Source organism: Pleurodeles waltl, chromosome 3_1, assembly GCF_031143425.1.
Source record: "Pleurodeles waltl isolate 20211129_DDA chromosome 3_1, aPleWal1.hap1.20221129, whole genome shotgun sequence".
In the NCBI taxonomy this organism is placed as follows: domain Eukaryota; kingdom Metazoa; phylum Chordata; class Amphibia; order Caudata; family Salamandridae; genus Pleurodeles; species Pleurodeles waltl.
In genome coordinates this window covers 233,734,920-233,755,754 of record NC_090440.1, presented here as the reverse complement: position 1 = coordinate 233,755,754, position 20,835 = coordinate 233,734,920, and the positions used below count along the sequence as shown (strand labels likewise).

Below are 20,835 nucleotides of genomic sequence, written 5' to 3'. Positions count from 1 at the left end.
TATTTGAGCGGGGGTCGCTCCGGTCCCCGGAAAAGGGGGAAGACACAGAGGAGGCCATGCCGACGGCTCCGCGGAACCGCGCTCGGAACGTCGACGTTCCCTAGATGTCATGTCGGCCGTCGGGCGTGGCGAAGTCGAAGTCTGTTTGGACTTCTTTTTCTTCTTGTGCCTCTTACCTGAATTATCAGATGACCTCGAATGCGAGGAAGAGGACTTGGGGCTCCGGGAGCGGTGCCGCGACCTCCTCCTACTGCTGGACCGTGACCTCCTCGGAGTTGCGCCAACCGAAGTTGGCTGTCGGGCTGCTAGAAGTTTGAGGGATCTCTCCCTCAAGGCCTTTGGAGCCATGGCCTGACAGTCGAACACGAAGTCGAGTCCTGATTCTTCTCCAAACATCAGAGACACACTCTGTGGATCCATGACCAACATGGTGCGATGACACGCACCACACGGTTAGAATCCAGTCTTTCTAGAAGACATGTTCCAAAAATCAAGCCGAAAAACCTCGATGTCCGGCAAAGAAAAAGGGCAGCTCTTTCCGGATCTGCGCTTAACCGGCGCGGAAGGAAAAGAACTGACGTATGCGCGCTGGGGTAGTGCCTATATAGAAGACTGTGATGTCACAGACGGCTCCAACAACGCCACGCGGAGCCGGACGACACGCGCAGATCCCAACGATACCACCCGACAGCGCGCGCAGGGTACTGCTCAGCAGAAAAATTCCAGATTCGAAGCTGACACCAGGGAATTCTAAAGTAAGGAATCTGCAGCTAGATAGTCTCTATCAGATTTTCTAAACCTTAACCTATGAGGGTGCAAGGCGGAGTGCCTCAGGGGTCTGAAACCCCAGTTGCAGAATTTTCAGTATATTCTGGCCATAGTCCCCTTCACACAAAAACCCACCACACAAACAAGAAGATTCCCACCAAAGCCAAGTAAATGGTGAAGTTTAAGGTACCAAGAAACTTGGGTCCATTTTAAGATCCAGTGAATGAGCAGTCTGTGTACCATGAGGACACAGTGAACTGTGGGACCAGTTAAGGACCTTATTAATCTCAAGGCTTAGCTGATGTAATTGGCTCTAGGCTTACCAGATTGTGAAACATAACGCAAAAACACAAAACATCTAGATTTAATCTGTGTTTTATCTAAACCTGTTTGAAAGGGTCAGAGTGCCTAAATTTCTTAATGCTAACTGAGTAAAAACCATTTTAACATACAACGCATGCAAGATTCCTACTGCTAGAGAGGAGGGATTCTGGAAAAAGGCTGGCAGAGAACCTACATCAATTTCGTTCTGCAACAAGAAGTGACAACAGAGCCACATATAGGCACCATCCATGGACGCTTACACCAATTTCTTTCACAGGCTTGTCCACAACGCAGGTGCCACATCAGCAAAATGGTATGACCAGTGTGCAGATCTCTAAATTGGAACCCTTTCAGATGAAAACATAGTCAATTCTACAGAATGGGAATGTGGGAGGGCAGTGAGGAATCTGCGATTACAGTATCCACAACAAAAAGCATTACAGAAGGTAAGTGACATGTTTTTCTGATGGATACTTCTAAGCACAGATACCACACCTTATGAGTAGATACCAGAGCAGTACCTCTTCAGGTGGCGGGTCACTGGAATGGCTCAGACTAAAAAGAATAAAAAGCCCCCTAGGACAGAACCTGGAAAAGTCAATAGTGCTTTGTTAACATGTGCACTGATAACCACATAGCACCCTGACTGATGTTTAGGACAGGCACTCCGCATGGAAAACCAGTAGTAGCAGCCACTGATCAAGTAGAGTGAGATGCTAATCCTTTAGAAGGCAGCTTCTTGGCTAACAGATCTTGATTTAGATGACTATCCTCACATAATGATCTTTTTCTGCCTTGCCTTTGTTTGCTCCAGAGAAGCCCACAGAGTTTTGCTTGTCCACCCGATGGTTCATGGTATGATTAATGTAGAAACAGGAGGCACTTCTAGGATTCCAAGGGTGATCGGATTCCAAGGGTGAAGGTTCCCTTCCTATTTTGAGAGATGAGGAGGCAAAGAAAATAAGAAAAGTGATAGCCTGTCTGACATGGAATGGCGTTCCTAATTGAGGCAGACATGAAACTCTGGTTCTCAGCACAAGTTTGCCTGTAAAGAATATGGTGTAACGTGGCAAGGATCAAGAATGTCTGCAGCTCAATGATGTTGTTACAATCAGAAAGATCATTTTCAGGGTCAGGAGGACAATGCACAAGTGTCCATTGGTTGAAATGGGTGCACATTGTAAAAGAAAGAACCATATTTAAGTCCTATTGTGGAATCACAAAGGGCTTCAGCTGGAACATATTGTAAACCTTCATGAAATGTCTTCACAGCAGGTGATTTGAACCAAAAATGCTGATCCAGTAACCATAAAAAATAAAATAAAATAAAATAAAAAAATAAACTGACAAATAACCTTCAACAGTGCCTAGTACAAGGCCTTGCTGGGTCAAAGCTAAAACAAATAACAAAATATCTGACGGTTTAGCCTGTAATGGGCCCATTTGGTGGTTGCCACACCCAAGCCACTAATTGTTCTTGAGGCTGGCATATACCGACTTTGTGGAAGGGCGCCTAGCCCCAAAGATGATATCAAAGACCTCGGGATCAAATGGAATCAACTCCTGAAATGTAGACTTAGAAGAGCCAGGTGTAAGATCCTACCCTGGTATTACGACAGAAGATCCTCCTGAAGGGCAGTCTGATCGGAGGACAGATGCTCAGGCTTAGGGGTTCGGGATATCACACACAACGTCCACTCCAATCCAGTGCTAAGAGGATAATTTGGGCCCTGTTGTTCCTGCTTTGCTCTAGAAATAAGGGCAGGAGAAGTATTGGTGTTTCACTCTAGAGAGAGCGAGATAGACAGACAGACGGAGAGAGAGAGAAAGACAAACACACCTGGCAAACTCCAACGAGGAAAAGTGCTGACATTGCATGTCCTTGACCGTGGGAAAAAGTTTGAGCCATGATTCTCCCTGTCTGCAAAAGAAACCATGCCCGCCTCTGGATGTTACTGCTATTCTTGATATGCTAGATGTCGGTAGCCAAGTTTGTTCACCCTAGCATTTTGAGATCCTGCCAGGAAAATCTTCAGGGGATCGAGTTATTTAGAGGTGTTGCGCCTCCTGGCATAGGGTCCATGACCTGTTTGTTGCAATACCACATGGCAGTGGTGCTGTCTGTCAGCACCTGCACCAGCCTCCCTTTGACGGATGGCAGAAAGGCTATCAACGCCAATCACATGGTTCGTGGCCCGGAGGGTTGATGTAGAGCCTGAACTCCGCTGGAGACCAAACACCTCTGATCTCGATCTCTTCAAAGTGCCCACCCAACTCAGCCCAAGTAGATGAGGACGTGTCCTCAGAAGAAATCAAAGTGATGTTGAATCAGAGTGGGAAAGGACAACAGTTATCCAGGGCCAATGGTGTTGGTGTCAATGCACCAGGGACTGACATGGGACATGGCACCAGGGTTGAAGTAAGGAGTGAAGCTGGTGTGGGGCAAGAAATGGTCCAGAGGGTCCAGCTGACGCAGAGGGTGGACAGGTCGACGGAATCGCATGTGGAGGCCCTGGCGGCTCCCTGGGGCACGGATGCATGCCAGAAGGAACTAGTAATGTGCAAAAAAAAGCAGCAGCATTGCTTCATGGAATATTTTGATTTGCTGTGGCAGCGCCGAAGGCCCAGAAATTTGAGTTGCCTCAGGACGATGGTCAGAATTGGCTTAGAAGGGGAACAGCTCTGTGAGCGAGACTAGGAGGCATGCTGAAGCTCTCACACCTTCTCTGGAGTTTGAGAGTGGTGGGAATGGGTAGTCTCGCCTGGACTTTTTATGCTTTTTCTTTGAGTTAACTTAACACTTTGACTGCAATGATGATGTGTCATAGGAACAGCTTCAGGAGAGGGAATGACCTTCTCTTCGACTTTGACAGGTCATAGTGTGGAGTCTTCCAGTGCTTGCTGTTGTAGAGCGTTGCCTCACAGTTCCAGATGGTCTTAGGATTGATCAAGGTGTGCTGACTGCAGGCTTTGGAGTCGGGTTTCCAGCTCAGGCAACACAGCCAAACATGATGGGGGTCTGCCACAGACTTTTGCTTGCAATAGCCCCTACAGTATTTAAACCCTATAGGGTGAAAAGTTCACATCTTTCCTTTCAGACTGGATTTTCAATACAATTTTGAGAGAAAGTTCTTGTGAAAAGTCGAGGGATACCATGGGATCTGTATCTGGTGGTGCAGAAAAACAAGGAACGAATGTCAGTGTACACGAGTGGAACCCATATGCAGTTCTTCGCATCACTTCCAGAGTGAAACAACGCAAGTGTGGAGTTGCACATTGGTACCAATGGGCATGCATGAGTAGTGGTTAAAAAAAAGTTTCCAGATACAGTCTGATCCCTGGAGAAAATTCATGCGGTGAAAAATCGGTGATTATAAATATCTATCAGAAATGTGTAAGTGACAAAGCTGTTTGAGTGTGCTCTAGGTATTGCTAAGAAATGGTGCTCCTTATCAGCTAATCATCCAGACATGGAAAGACAAATGGCGCTGTGACACAAGTGTACCATAACCACAGCTGGACACTTGGTAAGAAAAAAAAAAAAAAAAAAACTTTGAACTGTTGCAACCTTAAAGGGTAGAACTTTGAACTGATTAGTGTTGCCCACTATGAGGCACTGCTGGTGTGCTGAATGAATAGGCATGTGGAAGTAGGTGTCTTTCAGAATGTGGGTTGCCATATGATCTGTGCATTGCAGTAAAATGAAGTCTCGCTCAGTGGTCATCTTGATGGGCTTGTAAAGTATATAATGGTATAGTGGCATGAGGTCTGTGATGAGCCTTAGGGTGCAGTTCTTATTTAGGATAAGGAATTATAGGGAGTTTACCCCTTGATTGCTTTGATGTGGAGTAACAGGTACTATGGTGCCTTTTTTGAGAAGCATTTGCAAATCCTCTTGACACAAACTACAGTGTTTCTGACTAGTGGTGACACGACAAGGAGGGATGTTTGGTACTGTGGTGTGAAAATTCAAGTTGTGTTATTTCTGACCAGTGGGCAGGACTCACTTGTCTGAGGTACTGTTTACCACTATGGAAGAAATACACAGAGTCAGGGGTGGGAAAATGGTGGGTATGTCACTGCTTGAAGGTGCAGGCACCCTTCCTTTGGGCACCTATACCTTTCCCTCTGCTGTTAACCCTGAAACTTCCTCTTGTGAAGGTAATTTGGCTTTGTTATGAAATGTCTGCTGTTGATGGAAGCGATGCTGGAATCAGAAACCAGTCTTAACAGTTTTCATCTGGATTGCATCGATAGTTTGACTGTATTTGTGTAATTCTTTTTTCCATCATGGTATCCACCATCAAAAAGAACACCGATTGTGTGCTGCTGGACTTCCAGATGGGAACAGGACATTTACAGCCTGGCATTCCGTTTGGGAATGAAACTTGTGTTCATCTCCCTGGATGCTGTACCCACCACATCCAATGCATAGCAAAAGGTGGCATTTGCAATAATGTTGCCCTTGTTAACTCTCTGATGCCTTTACTGTAGGGCTCAGGGAAATACTTCACTAGTTGTTCCACTCCATCCTAGTGGTATCGGTCATACGTTGAGAAAAGGCTACTGTGTTCCTGCTTCCACTGCCACACACTTTCCAGCAGCATCAATCTTATGGCTTTCATTATCTGGAGGTGGGTCATCTCTTTGTTCCATACCTTCTTCAGACGCTTTCTTTTGAGACCTATGTACTACCAATACGTCTGGTGGTATGTGATCCCCTTGGGGCTTGAACTTCTTTTTGATCCTAGAGGTGACCACCCTGTCTTTGACCAGCTGGTTAAAGTTTTCCTCTGTGCAGTTAGTCATTCTCTTCAGCATGGGCTTTAATTGTACAGAAGTTCTGGTCTTATATAAGGTCTCTACTAGGGAGTTGTCGTACTCTATGAAATGCACTTTAACCATGTGGTGGTCTGCTTCCCTGTGGATTACCGTAAGAAGCAGCTGTGCTGTCTATACATTAATCTGTTACTGGATAGGGTATAAGGTTTGTGTTATCCTGTAGGGGCCGCGTTATACTTCTGCCAAGGTCCGATCTTCCAGCGTTACAAGTTCATAGCAGGGCTCCTGTGAATCAAGCCAACAATCCTGACATCAGTCAATGTATATGGTCTGTTGTGGGGGGGGAGGAGGGGGGGAAACACAGGGGAGGTGAAAGCTGTGGTGACTGGTGGAGGAGGAGTGGGCCTGGGTGGAGTCTTAGGAACACCAGTATCCCTTTGCTTATGTGTCTTAAGTATGGGGAACAACTGTAAATTTATCAGGGATTGACTCTTAAAATGTCAGATTTTTCTTCTTCAAAGAAGGGTTTGGCTCTTGTGGTGGAGGGCGAGCTAAGATCTTCACGGAACGAGAATGAATATAAATGTTCCTCTGCCTGATATGACGCTGTTCTGAGAGCTCGTTCATTAGTGTCATTTCACCAGGCATCAAAGTTGGTGCTGAGATGGCACCGACATTAGAACGGACTTTGGCGCCAACAGTTTCAGCTCAATGACTTGGGCTAATAAGCAATGGCTTCCCTGGAGGTAAAGCAGGTTCCCGAAGAGAGTGGACTCAGGGACAGTTGACTGAGTCAAATGTTGAAACATCTTTAGGATAGTCTCTGGGTTAAGTGCCCAACTGCTTCAACAGTGATCCTTGCCTTTGAGTCAAGACTTAATGAGGTCAAACCCCAGAGCGTTGATCCTCTGATGGCATGTGAGGTGCAATGTTTTCGATGTGTCCTAGGTGCAGTCCTGAATGGGACCTTTGAAGACTGTTCTTTCTTGCACTCAGAGGACTACAAAGAGTGGATTTTGGAACTTTGGTCCAGTTGATCCACTGGGATACCAGACGTTTCCTTCTAAGTAGGCATTCTTTTATTTCCTCAGATCCATAGATACACAATGGCCCTGTAGAGTCGTTTCACTGAGCCTGTAGAGGGCCCACCAATGCTCACTCTGGTATTACATAGTGCAAGGAAATGCCTCCTTGGCATGGTTACCCCCTGACTTTTTGCCTTTGCTGATGCTAAGTTATGATTTGAAAGTGTGCTGGGACCCTGCTAACCAGGCCCCAGCACCAGTGCTCTTTCCCTAAACTGTACCTTTGTCTCTACAATTGGCACAACCCTGGTGCTCTGGTAAGTCCCTTGGTACCAAGGGCCCTGATGCCTGGGAATGTCTCTAAGGGCTGCAGCATGTCTTATGCCACCCTTGGGACCCCTCACACAGCAAATGCACACTGCTTCACAGCTTGTGTGTGCTGGTGGGGAGAAAATGACTAAGTCGACATGGCACTCCCATCAGAGTGCCATGCCAACCTCACGCTGCCTGTGGCATAGGTAAGTCACCCCTCTAGCAGGCCTTACAGCCCTAAGGCAGGGTGCGCTATACCACAGGTGAGGGCATAAGTGCATGAGCACTAGGCCCCTACAGTGTCTAAGCCAAACCCTAGATATTGTAAGTGCAGGGTAGCCATAAGAGTATATGGTCTGGGAGTCTGTCAAATACGAACTCCACAGCACCATAATGGCTACACTGAAAACTGGGAAGTTTGGTATCAAACTTCTCAGCACAATAAATGCACACTGATGCCAGTGTGCAATTTATTGTAAAATACACTTAGAGGGCATCTTAGAGATGCCCCCTGAAAACATACCCGACTTCCAGTGTAGGCTGACACGTTTTTGCCAGCCTGTCACACACCAGACATGTTGTTGGCCACATGGGGAGAGTGCCTCTGTCACTCTGTGGCCAGGAACAAAGCCTGTACTGGGTGGAGGTGCTTCTCACCCCCCCCCCCCCACCCCCCCACTGCAGGAACTGTAACACCTGGCGGTGAGCCTCAAAGGCTCACCCCCTTTGTTACAGCGCCACAGGGCATCCCAGCTAGTGGAGATGCCCGCCCCTCTGGCCACTGCCCCCACTTTTGGCAGCAAGGCTGGGGGAGATAATGAGAAAAACAAGGAGGAGTCACCCCCCAGTCAGGACAGCCCCTAAGGTGTCCTGAGCTGAGGTGACTCTTACTTTTAGAAATCCTCCATCTTGTAGAAGAAGGATTCCCCCAATAGGATTAGGGATGTGCCCCCCTCCCCACAGGGTGGAGGCACAAACAGGGTGTAGCCACCCTCAAGGACAGTAGACATTGGCTACTGCCCTCCCAGACCTAAACACACCCCTAAATTCAGTATTTAGGGGCCCCCAGAAACTAGGAAACTAGATTCCTGCAACCTAAAGAAGAAGGACTGCTGACCTGAAGCCCTGCAGTGAAGACGGAGACGACAACTGATTTGGCCCCAGCCCCATCGTCCCGTCTCCCTACTTCAACAAAAACGGCAACAGAGACGCATCCAACAGGGACCAGCGAACTCTGAAGCCTCAGAGGACTGCCCTGCACCCAAAGAACCGAGAAGCTCCAGTGAACAGCGACTCTGTTCAACCATCTGCAACTTTCTGCAACAAAAAAGCAACTTTAAAGACTCCACGTTTCCCGCCGGAAGCGTGAGACTTTCCACTCTGCACCATACGCCCCTGGCTCGACCTGCGGAAAACAAACACCTCAGGGAGGACTCCCCGGCGACTGCGAGCCCGTGAGTAACCAGAGACGACCCCCCTGAGCCCCCACAGCGACGCCTGCAGAGGAAATCCAGAGGCTCCCCCTGACCGCGACTGCCTGTAACAAGGGACCCAACGCCTGGAACCAGCACTGCACCCGCAGCCCCAGGACCTAAAGGAACCGAACTCCAGAGAAGGAGCCATCCCCAGGCGACCCTCTGCCTAATCCAGGTGGTGGCTACCCCGAGGAGCCCCCCCCCTGTGCCTGCCTGCATCATTGAAGAGACCCCCGGGTCTCCCTATTGATTCCAATACAAAACCCGACGCCTGTTTGTACTCTGCACCCGGCTGCCCCTGAGTGGCTGAGGGTGTACTTTCTGTGCCTGCTTGTGTCCCCCCCGGTGACCTACAAAACCCCCATGGTCTGCCCTCCGAGGACGCGGGTACTTACCTGCTGGCAGACTGGAACCGGGGCACCCCTGTTTCCATTGAAGCCCATGTGTTTTAGGCACCTTTTTGACCTCTGCACCTGACCGGCCCTGAGCTGCTGGTGTGGTAACTTTGGGGTTGCCTTGAACCCTCAACGGTGGGCTACCTTGGACCCAACTTTGAACCCTGTAAGTGTTTTACTTAGCTGTGAACTTAACATTTACTTACCTCCCCCAGGAACTGTTGATTTTTGCACTGTGTCCACTTTTAAAATAGCTTATTGCCATTTTTGTCAAAACTGTACACGCTATTGTGATTATTCAAAGTTCCTAGAACACCTGAGTGAAATACCTTTCATTTGAAGTATTACTTGTAAATCTTGAACCTTTGGTTCTTAAAATAAACTAAGAAACAATATTTTTCTATATAAAAACCTATTGGCCTGGAGTAAGTCTTTGAGTGTTTGCTCCTCATTTATTGACTGTGTGTGTACAACAAATGCTTAACACTACCCTCTGATAAGCCTACTGCTCGACCACACTACCACAAAATAGAGCATTAGAATTATCTCTTTTTGCCACTATCTTACCTCTAAGGGGAACCCTTGGACTTTGTGCACATTATTTTTTACTTTGAAATAGTATATACAGAGCCAACTTCCTACACATAGTCCTTTTGCTATTGAAGGTCTGGTAGGGTCAGCTCAATTCTTTGTGATCTCTGAACAAGCTAAAATTGCAAACTTGGTGATGGTCTGAGCCCTGGCCTTGGTGTTACATTTGAGGCATAAGCTTCTCATACAACCTGACACAGAGAGAAGCCCTTCAGCCCTAGTTGAATTTCAGCTGTTACCAGAAGTGGTAGTTCCAAAGGTGATTCCAGTGACTACAATCGAATGATTGCGGATTGCAGCTCAACAGTCCTAGAGCCCCAAAGCACTTCTGAACCCAATGACTGAGGTGGAGTCTTTGTTTTGGTACATTGTGGGTTTCTGAGCAGGAACACGAGTTACCTTAAAACCAAAACTTGTACTTCACAGAAACACTAACTGCTATGACCGCACTTAACACACGAGGGCAGAAGTATTCACAGCATGTGATCTACAGCTACCGATGTTACAAATTCTTACCGTCTCCAGTGATCACACTATGAAGTATCAAAGTTATGTGCTCTATGGTGGTAGCATGCATTTGTTTTTTTCCAGAATGAACTGCGTTATTCATATATGTAATAATATGTTTTTTGCTGTATTGGCTATTTCATTTCTTTATTTCTTATTTTTGGGAAAAAGTACTATGCTAGTTTTGAGGTGTTAAGAGTGGTAAATGAGTGTGTTTTGTTTTGCCCGTGACAATGCAGTGTCCTAGCTTTGCATGTCTTTCAACCTTAATCAACTTTCGTCTGCACTGTATTTAACCAAACATTGTTAACAGACCACCTTCACAGACATGGATAAGCCAATCCCTTCAGCTTTGCTCAGAAGAGTTTCAAGTCACCAATCACTTACGGCCAATGCTGTGGTATATTGATTAAAGATGTTCTGACGAAATTCTTTCAAAGCTTTCTTAAATACCACATCTACAAGGGTGTCCTTCTTACTGTCTTCATTATCCAGATCATGCATCTACAAGGATGACAAAGATAAAAAAGTATGTCATCCTTCAAGAAATTACAATTATCAGTTGTTACAAGTGTTCTGATGTGGACTCTAAGAAATTGGTATGGACCCAGCACACAAGACCTCTTCAAAATCCATAAATACAACTTGAAAAAAAACACTTCTTTATAATTGTACCACCTTTATAAAACACTCCAAAATGGGGAGTCAGTTTATCCTTGGTGAGCAGGTGTGGGGGGACCTGTCTTATCCTTAATCAGGGAAGACAGAGGGATGTACCTTGCCAATATCACAATGCAGTACTGGAGTCCTTAGGTGCCTACAGACATTTTTTCAGATGTTCTTGCTACTGGTTATTTTATAATTAATAAAAATGCATTGGAAACAAAATGTTCCTAGAGTCAGAATGCTCCATTGCTAAGTGACTATTTGCCCTATTATGCCCCTCTTAAGGCAGCTCCCAAGGTTCTATTTCAATAGCTATCAAAAAGCCATCTTACAATCCTGGCTCTCAAGAGAATGGCTCCCCTGTAATCATGTCACTCTTGTATGTCTTCACCAGAGTATCTCTTTTTCTCTTAACCCCAACTAAGAAGATTCCCAAGGGATCAGATTAAATCGAACTCTCCCAAGTCCAAATTAAGGAGATTTTCCAATGGTGAAACGTCTCCAAAAGACATTTACTCTCTCTTTTCTTCATTAAAAAGCTTCCAGGCTTTTACTCCCGTGTCCTCCATGGAAGGGTTTTACTGGGATCAAGTACTACACTAACAGACATGCATCTTCCTTATTTATTCCTTTAAAGTTCTTACAATAGCAATGTTATTTTTTTTAAATGTGTTTTTGTCCCATAAGTCCATGTCATAGATGCCTTTCAAAGATCAACCACTGCTGCTAGTCACCCCACTCACTTCCTTCCTTGATTTGTGCTATTTGGTTTGCTGTTTCACCAGTATTATCTTTTTCTAACCCTACACTCCACAGCATCATAGTTTCACAAGAGGTAAATGCAATCACATGAAAAGCCCCTCTTCTGGTCTCTGGAAATGCTCCTTATGACAGTCAATCAACTGAAATCTAGAACTGCCTGGAATTTCCAAAATTCCACTGGGCATGGATTCACTAGAAGATTTGAAATTGGGAATTGGAAGACACTTGCTCTAATGCCACACTTTGGAAATTAAAAGATTGGATGCCAAATTCTGGTTTTGTGAAGAAAAGCACTAACAGGACTGTTGGCAGTCTTGATCGCAGACTCACCCAAAGTGTTTGTAATGTATGTTTCCAAGTCTATAGTATGTAGGTGCCACCCACTACAGGAAGCAAAATATTTAATTATTTGAAGTAATTTTTAAGGAGTATAGGGACTCCAGCTATCCTTTCATGATTATAGCAAGATGCTCCAAGGCAGGCATACCTTTTTAAGAAGAAACTCATCCATGCCCTTCAAGTCACTAGCACTGTTTATTATCTGTAGGGCATCATTTTGCCATGACACAGGTTCCAGAGCTGAACTACTGATCTTCAAACTCCGTCTTCGCTTCACCTTTGGAGATGGTTCTTTATTTTCCTTCTCCTTTCCTTTATTGTTGACCAGCTCGGGACTCCGTGGTGGTGTCGTACGATGGCGACCACCTAGCTCAATCACTAGAAGAAGACGATAAAAGTCAAAGAGGTATGGTGCTAGAAAATTTGTCGTGCATTAGTAGTAAAAAAACAACGATACATTTCTGAAAGTTCAGGGGAAAATGTAGAACAGAATGGAGGTGCACTTAGTTTGAGTTCCCAATAACAGAAGAAAATATGTCGGGACAGGCATGAGCAGAGTTATATGTCTCATCTTTAGCAAAAATAAAGCAAATTCTGTTTGTCAAGACTGACGTGCATTTGCAAGCTGTCTAAGCTGCTTTTACCAAAAGTTTGGAGGGCTGCAGATGAAGATGGAAGTTTAATAGCTGGCTGTGTACGGAATCGCAATCATCTAAGAGTTGGGAAGCTGGAAATCACAACTTAGATGTATTAGCTCTGCTGTGAGAAGGACTATGCTTCAGAAATAGCAAAAGGGTGCAGCAGGTCAACTGTCAGACCAGCACCTATATACTTATGTATCCCAGATGCAGAATGTGCTATAGATTAATGAGAATTGGTAAAGTTGTGTGGGGGCACTATTACCTTCATTAAACTGGAGTTTGGGTATCAGATCTACTCCAGATGTTTCATGATCAGAGTACAACTCCAATAGCTCAGACTGAGATGTCAACTTATCACGGGGCAGCTTCTTTTCGCCCTGTTTTGCCTTCCCCCAGAATCTCATCTTTCCTCTTTGAGGCCTAGATATCAAAAAGGAAACATTGTAGTCTGATTATGGGGTCATAACAAAAACAGATTAATTCTACCATTTATATTAAGATGACACAAAGAAACAAACAAATAATTTAGATCAAAGTGAAGTGTACAAAGTTATGTTTATTTCTTCCTAGTGTGTTTTAATTTACATCCATTTTCTATATACAAAGACTTGCTTTCTCCTACACAATATGCTATGCAAAAACGTTAAAGTTGGAAAGTTAGGGTACACAAACTGGAACAAAAGTACAAATCAGAAAATATGCAGTTGCCCAACAGAGTTCTCCATCCTATTGGGACAATTTAAAATGTGTTAAGCAGTGTATTCAAAACCACAGTAGTTAAAACCTCCAAAAAGCTTGCGATCACTCTGTAATACAGTGAAAAAATGAAGGTTAATTCGTAAGAAAACTAACACATTTGCAATGAATTTCAAGAGCACCTACATAAAAAAAACACGCATAACAAACGCTATGTTACATTACAGAAAGAAAAAACAAAATACCTGAAAAGATGCGAGTACAGTGTGCATCAAGATTACATAAACCGTTAAAACACACAAAATCCTACGTCTTCACATGGCTATGAAAACTGCTGCTCGGCGCTGTTCAGCATTTCCTGAATTGCCCTCTATTTAACATAGCACTTTATGAGTTGGTTACATGAATCTTGCTGGTGTTCGAAAGCAACACCTAGGTTCTGTGGATGCATGTAAAGAAAAGATGACCAACTGCGGTTTCATGCTTGCTAAGACATCCACACAGTAATGCTTCGTAAATGTGAGTGGGGTGGACCATGTAGCTGCTTTACAAATGTCAGCTTTGGGAATATTTCAAAGGAAGGTCATAGAGATCCTTTTTATGACTAGAAAGTGGCGTTGGTGAGGCAGGGAATGAAAATGTCACTTACCCAGTGTACATCTGTTCGTGGCATCAGTCGCAGTAGATTCGCATGTTCTGCAATAGCTCGCCATCTGGTGTTGGGCCGGAGTGTTACAAGTTGTTTTTCTTCGAAGAAGTCTTTCGAGTCACGGGACCGAGTGACTCCTCCTTTTGTCTCCATTGCGCATGGGCGTCGACTCCATCCTCGATTGTTTTTCCCCGCAGAGGGTGAGGTAGGAGTTGAATTGTAGTAATAGTGCCCATGCAATGGAGTGACTAAGTATGCACTTATTTAAGGTTGAGATGATACATATATAAATAATTGAAGGTAACTTCCAAACTGCTACAGGCTCCCGGGGAGGCGGGTGGGCACATGCGAATCTACTGCGACTGATGCCACGAACAGATGTACACTGGGTAAGTGACATTTTCAGTTCGATGGCATCTGTCGCTGTAGATACGCATGTTCTGCAATAGACTAGTAAGCAGTTATTTCCCCAAAAGCGGTGGATCAGCCTGTAGGAGTGGAAGTAGTCTGAAATAATGTCCTTAATACAGCTTGACCTACTGTGGCTTGTTGTGCGGATAACACGTTTACACAGTAGTGCTTGGTGAATGTGTGAGGCGTAGACCATGTGGCTGCCTTACATATTTCTTGCATTGGGATGTTTCCTAGAAAGGCCATGGTAGCACCTTTCTTTCTGGTTGAGTGTGCCCTTGGTGTAATGGGCAGCTGTCGTTTAGCTTTAAGGTAGCAGATTTGGATGCATTTAACTATCCATCTGGCTATACCTTGTTTTGAAATTGGGTTTCCTGCATGAGGTTTTTGAAATGCAATAAAGAGTTGTTTAGTCTTTCTGATGTTCTTTGTTCTGTCAATGTAATACATTAATGCTCTTTTGACATCTAATGTATGTAGTGCCCTTTCAGCTACGGTATCTGGCTGTGGAAAGAACACCGGAAGTTCCACTGTTTGATTTAGATGGAACGGTGAAATAACCTTTGGCAAAAATTTAGGATTGGTCCTTAGGACGACTTTATTTTTGTGTAGTTGTATAAAAGGTTCCTGTATAGTAAACGCCTGAATCTCGCTTACTCTTCTCAGGGAAGTAATGGCGATGAGAAATGCCACCTTCCAGGTTAGGAACTGTATGTCGCAGGAGTGCATGGGTTCAAAAGGTGGACCCATAAGTCTAGTTAGGACAACATTTAGGTTCCATGAAGGAACAGGTAGTGTTCTTGGTGGTATAATTCTCCTAAGGCCCTCCATGAATGCTTTAATGACTGGTATTTTATATAGGGAAGTTGAATAGGTAGTCTGCAGGTATGCAGATATTGCTGCAAGGTGAATCTTAATGGAAGAGAAAGCTAGGTTAGATTTTTGTAAGTGAAGCAAGTAACCCACTACATGTTCTGGAGTTGTGTGTAATGGTTGTATTTGATTAATATGGCAGTAGCAAACAAACCTCTTCCATTTACTTGCATAGCAGTGCCTGGTGGATGGCCTTCTTGCTTGTTTTATGACTTCCATACATTCTTGGGTAAGTTGTAAGTGCCCGAATTCTAGGATTTCAGGAGCCAGATTGCTAGATTCAGCGATGCTGGATCTGGGTGTCTGATCTTTTGGTTGTGCTGTGTCAACAGATCTGGCCTGTTGGGCAATTTGATGCAGGGTACCACTGATAGGTCTAGCAGCGTTGTGTACCAGGGTTGCCTTGCCCAAGTTGGTGCTATCAATATGAGTTTGAGTTTGCTTTGACTGAGTTTGTTTACCAGGTAAGGAAGGAGAGGGAGAGGAGGAAAAGCGTAAGCAAATATCCCTGACCAGTTCATCCATAGGGCATTGCCTTGGGATTGTTTGTGTGGGTATCTGGATGCGAAGTTTTGGCATTTTGCGTTCTCCCTTGTCGCAAACAAGTTTATCTGAGGTGTTCCCCAGAGTTTGAAATAAGTGTTCAGTATTTGGGGGTGAATTTCCCATTCGTGGACCTGTTGGTGATCTCGAGAGAGATTGTCTGCGAGTTGATTTTGTATCCCTGGTATAAACTGTGCAATTAGGCGAATTTGGTTGTGAATTGCCCAATGCCAAATTTTTTGTGCTAACAGGCTTAACTGCGTGGAGTGCGTCCCTCCCTGCTTGTTTAGATAATACATTGTTGTCATGTTGTCTGTTTTGACGAGAATGTATTTGTGAACTATTATTGGTTGGAAAGCTTTTAGTGCTTGAAAAACTGCAAGAAGTTCTAGGTGATTGATATGCAGTTTTGTTTGATGTACGTTCCATTGTCCTTGTATGCTGTGTTGATCGAGGTGTGCTCCCCACCCTGTCATGGAAGCATCTGTTGTTATTACGTATTGTGGCACTGGGTCTTGGAAAGGCCGCCCCTTGTTTAAATTTATGTTGTTCCACCACAGAAGCGAGAGGTAAGTTTGGCGGTCTATTAACACCAGATCTAGAAGGTGACCCTGTGCTTGAGACCACTGTGATGCTAGGCATTGTTGTAAGGGCCTCATGTGCAGTCTTGCGTTTGGGACAATGGCTATGCATGATGACATCATGCCTAGGAGTTGTAATACCATCTTTGCTTGTATCTTTTGTGTTGGATACATGCGTTGTATGATGGTGTTGAAATTTTGAATTCTTTGTGGACTTGGAGTGGCTACTCCTTTTGATGTGTCTATTATGGCTCCCAGGTATTGTTGTACCTTGCGTGGCAGAATTTTGGATTTTGTGAAATTGACGGTGAACCCTAGTTTGAAGAGGGTTTGTATGATATGATTTGTGTGATTTGAGCACTCTATTAACGAATGGGCCTTGATTAGCCAGTCGTCTAGATATGGGAACACATGTATTTGCTGCCTTCTGATGTGTGCAGCGACTACCGCTAGACATTTGGTAAAGACTCTTGGTGCGGTTGTTAATCCGAAAGGCAGTACCTTGAATTGGTAATGTATTCCTTTGAATACAAACCTTAGGTATTTCCTGTGCGATGGGTGTATTGGTATATGGAAATAAGCATCCTTGAGGTCTAAAGTTGCCATGTAGTCGTGCAGCTTTAGCAATGGCAATACTTCTTGTAGTGTGACCATGTGGAAGTGGTCTGATTTGATGAAAGTGTTGACTACTCTGAGGTCTAGGATTGGTCTCAGTGTTTTGTCCTTCTTTGGTATCAGAAAGTACAGTGAGTAAACTCCTGTGTTTATTTGTGTGTTTGGCACTAATTCGATTGCATTCTTTTGCAATAGTGCCTGCACTTTTATCTCTAGGAGATTGGAATGGTGTGTTGTTAAATTTTGTGCTTTTGGTGGTATGTTTGGAGGGAACTGTAGAAATTCTATGCAGTAACCATGTTGGATAATTGCTAGAACCCAAGTGTCTGTAGTGATTTTCTCCCATGCTCTGTAATAATGACCTATTCGTCCCCCCACTGGTGTTGTGTGGAGGGGGTGAGTGACATGTGAGTCACTGTTTAGTAGTAGGGGTTTTGGGGCTTTGGAATCTTCCTCTATTTCTAGGGAATTGCCCACCTCTATATTGTCCCCGAAAACCTCCTCTATACTGTCCTTGGTAACTGGACGGTGTGGCTTGTGAGGTGCTGGCTTGTGTGCTTTGACCCCGAAACCCCCCTCGAAAGGGCGTTTTACGGAATGAGCTGTAATTCCCTCTGCTCTGCGGGGAGTAGAGTGCGCCCATGGCTTTGGCAGTGTCCGTATCTTTTTTGAGTTTCTCAATCGCTGTGTCCACTTCTGGACCGAACAGTTCTTTTTCATTAAAAGGCATATTGAGAACTGCTTGTTGAATCTCTGGTTTAAATCCAGACGTTCGGAGCCATGCATGCCTTCTGATAGTTACAGATGTATTAATTGTCCGTGCAGCTGTATCTGCAGCGTCCATGGAGGAGCGGATCTGGTTGTTGGAGATGGCTTGTCCCTCCTCAACCACTTGTTTTGCCCTATTTTGGAAGTCTTTGGGCAGATGTTCGATGAGATGTTGCATCTCGTCCCAGTGGGCTCTGTCATAGCGCGCAAGTAGTGCCTGGGAGTTCGCGATGCGCCACTGGTTTGCAGCTTGTGCTGCGACTCTCTTACCAGCTGCATCAAACTTGCGGCTTTCTTTATCTGGGGGTGGTGCATCTCCAGATGTGTGAGAGTTGGCCCTTTTCCTAGCTGCTCCTACAACAACAGAGTCTGGTGGCAGCTGTGTTGTGATGAAAGCTGGGTCCGTAGGAGGCGCCTTGTACTTTTTTTCCACCCTTGGTGTGATTGCCCTACTTTTGACCGGGTCCTTAAATATGTCTTTTGCGTGCCGGAGCATACCAGGGAGCATAGGCAGGCTTTGGTAGGAGCTGTGGGTGGAGGAGAGTGTGTTGAACAAGAAATCATCCTCGACCTGTTCTGAGTGGAGGCTTACGTTGTGAAATTGTGCTGCTCTAGCCACCACCTGAGAGTACGCGGTGCTGTCTTCTGGTGGAGATGGTTTTGTAGGGTATGCCTCTGGGCTGTTATCTGACACTGGGGCGTCGTATAGGTCCCATGCGTCCTGGTCTTGGTCACCCTGGCTCATGGTGGTGTGAGCTGGGGAGTGTGATGGCGTTTGTGCTGGTGAAACGTTAATCACGGGCGGAGGAGAGGGTGGTGGTGTAACTCTTTTCACCACTTTTGGTTGTGGTGCTTGTTCCGTCTGGAACTCCAACCTTCTCTTTCTCCTAATGGGGGGAAGGGTGCTTATTTTTCCTGTCCCCTGCTGAATGAAGATACGCTTTTGCGTATGGTCCGCATCAGTTGCTTGTAGCTCTTCCTCAAACCTATGCTTCTGCATTTGGGAGGTTAGCGAGTGCTCTTCTGTATAAGAGCCTGAAGCTGGGTCGCTTGCAGTTTGTTTCGGCATCGAAACTTTGTCTGCGTGTTTTTTCGGCTCCGAGGTGACTTTTTTCCTTTTCGGGGCCGAAACCTCTCGGCGTCGATCTGTTTCGGTGCCGCTGTCTCGGCGTCGAGCCGTGTCCACACCGGCATCTCGGTGTCGAGGCTTGTCTCCAGCACTTTCTCGGTCCCGAGAAGGCTGCGTGCCGGTGTCTCGACCGGAGTCGGACGATCTCGGCACTGTTTGGGCCTTTTTCGGTGCCGACGGTCGGTCACCGATTTTATGGGTTGAGCCATGGCCTGGTGGCAGTGGCGTCCCCTGGGCCTTGTAAATGTTTCTTTGTGTGGTTTTCGACGTCTTACTCACGGTTTGTGTATCGTCGAATCCTTCGGAGTCTGAGTCTTGGATCGAGAAGGTACCTTCCTCTTCCTGTTCCTCGAACTCCCGTCGGGCTGTCGGTGCGGACGCCATTTGAAGTCTTCTGGCTCGACGGTCTCGGAGTGTTTTTCGGGACCGGAACGCACGACAGGCCTCGCAGGTGTCTTCGCTGTGCTCAGGTGACAGGCACAGGTTGCAGACCAAGTGTTGGTCTGTGTAGGGGTATTTATTGTGGCATTTGGGGCAGAAACGGAACGGGGTCCGTTCCATCGGCGTTCTTCAGCACGCGGTCGGGCCGACCAGGCCCCGACGGAGGATCGAAAAACTACCCCGAAGGGCACCGGAGCTCTTCGATCTTCGATGCGGTGTTGAATCTAAGTATGCCGATCCCGAACGCAACAATACCGACGAAAATCTTCCGAAATTAACTATTTTTTCTGTTCCGAAACTCGGAGCGACAGGAACACGTCCGAACCCGATGGCGGAAAAAAAACAATCGAGGATGGAGTCGACGCCCATGCGCAATGGAGACAAAAGGAGGAGTCACTCGGTCCCGTGACTCGAAAGACTTCTTCGAAGAAAAACAACTTGTAACACTCCGGCCCAACACCAGATGGCGAGCTATTGCAGAACATGCGTATCTACAGCGACAGATGCCATCGAACAGTTCTTTTTTTGCCTTAATGGACAAGTTACTTACCTTTGGTAATGCCTTATCTGGTAGAGACAATATCTAGTTGCTTCCCTTAGAATATCTCTAGGGGTCAGTCTTAATCCAGAGATTTTTCTCGAGCAGCATCCCTGCATACCGTTATGTAGCATCGATTGGCTCTGCATCTGTTGTCAGCATTGTCCGCTCTGGAGAGGATGTTGAGGGCCCTATATAGGCACCACTGTGGCGCGCTGACATCAGTTTCTTTTCACAACATTCCACGACAGAAGCGCAGAGCCATGACGAACACTAACCACTAGTGCGTCAAAACTAGGTCCCTGAAAGGCGGTCCCTGTCCCTAGAAATCAGTTCGTAGAGCAAATAGGATGGGTGAGTAGGTAAGGAATCTGCAACTAGATATTGTCTCAACCAGAGAAGGCGTTACCGAACGCAACTTGTCCATCTGATAGAGACATCTACTTACAGATTCTTTACCTTAGAATAGATACCCGAGCAATACCATCCCCGGAGGTGGGTCTGTGAACCAAGATCACACTAGAAAGTCCTGCAGGACCAAGCAGGCAAAGTGCCTGTCTCTCTGGACCTGACTTCAGACAGTAGTGTTGATAAACGTGTGCAAAGATGCCTACGTTTCCATCTGACAAATGCCTTTAGTTCTGGCAGAATGAACACGCAAGCTCTCAGGGGGTTACTTCTTAGCCAGTGCAAAGCACATTATAATGCAAAGGAAAACCCATTTGGAGTGGGTTCTCTTCTGCACTGTCCGACCTTTCTTCACACCCACATAACCAACAAAGAGTTGATCATCCGCTCATAATTCTTTGGTACAATCAAGGTAGAATGATAATGCTCTTTTTGGGTCCAGGCGGTGCACATCCCTAATCCTATTGGGGGAATCCTCCAAACTCAAGATGGAGGATTCCTAAAGGCAGGGGTCATCTCAGCTCAGGACACTTTAGGGGCTGTCCTGACTGGTGGGTGACTTTTCCTTGTTTTTCTCATTATCCTCTCCTGCCTTG

At 45.7% G+C, this 20,835-nt stretch overlaps 1 protein-coding gene across 7 annotated transcripts in view; it reads right to left on the bottom strand.

Moving 5' to 3' along the window:
* The window catches only part of MYO9A (myosin IXA), a 1,132,274-nt gene that overhangs the window by 239,392 nt on the left and 872,047 nt on the right, over positions 1 to 20,835 (bottom strand). For all 7 annotated transcript variants that reach the window (XM_069222286.1, XM_069222289.1, XM_069222284.1 and 4 more), the window contains 3 exons: positions 12,850 to 13,007; positions 12,095 to 12,324; positions 10,567 to 10,683 (listed from right to left, as the gene is read on the bottom strand). In XM_069222286.1, the coding sequence (XP_069078387.1) occupies positions 10,567 to 10,683; positions 12,095 to 12,324; positions 12,850 to 13,007 (505 nt within the window). The remainder of the gene's footprint in view (positions 1 to 10,566; positions 10,684 to 12,094; positions 12,325 to 12,849; positions 13,008 to 20,835) is intronic.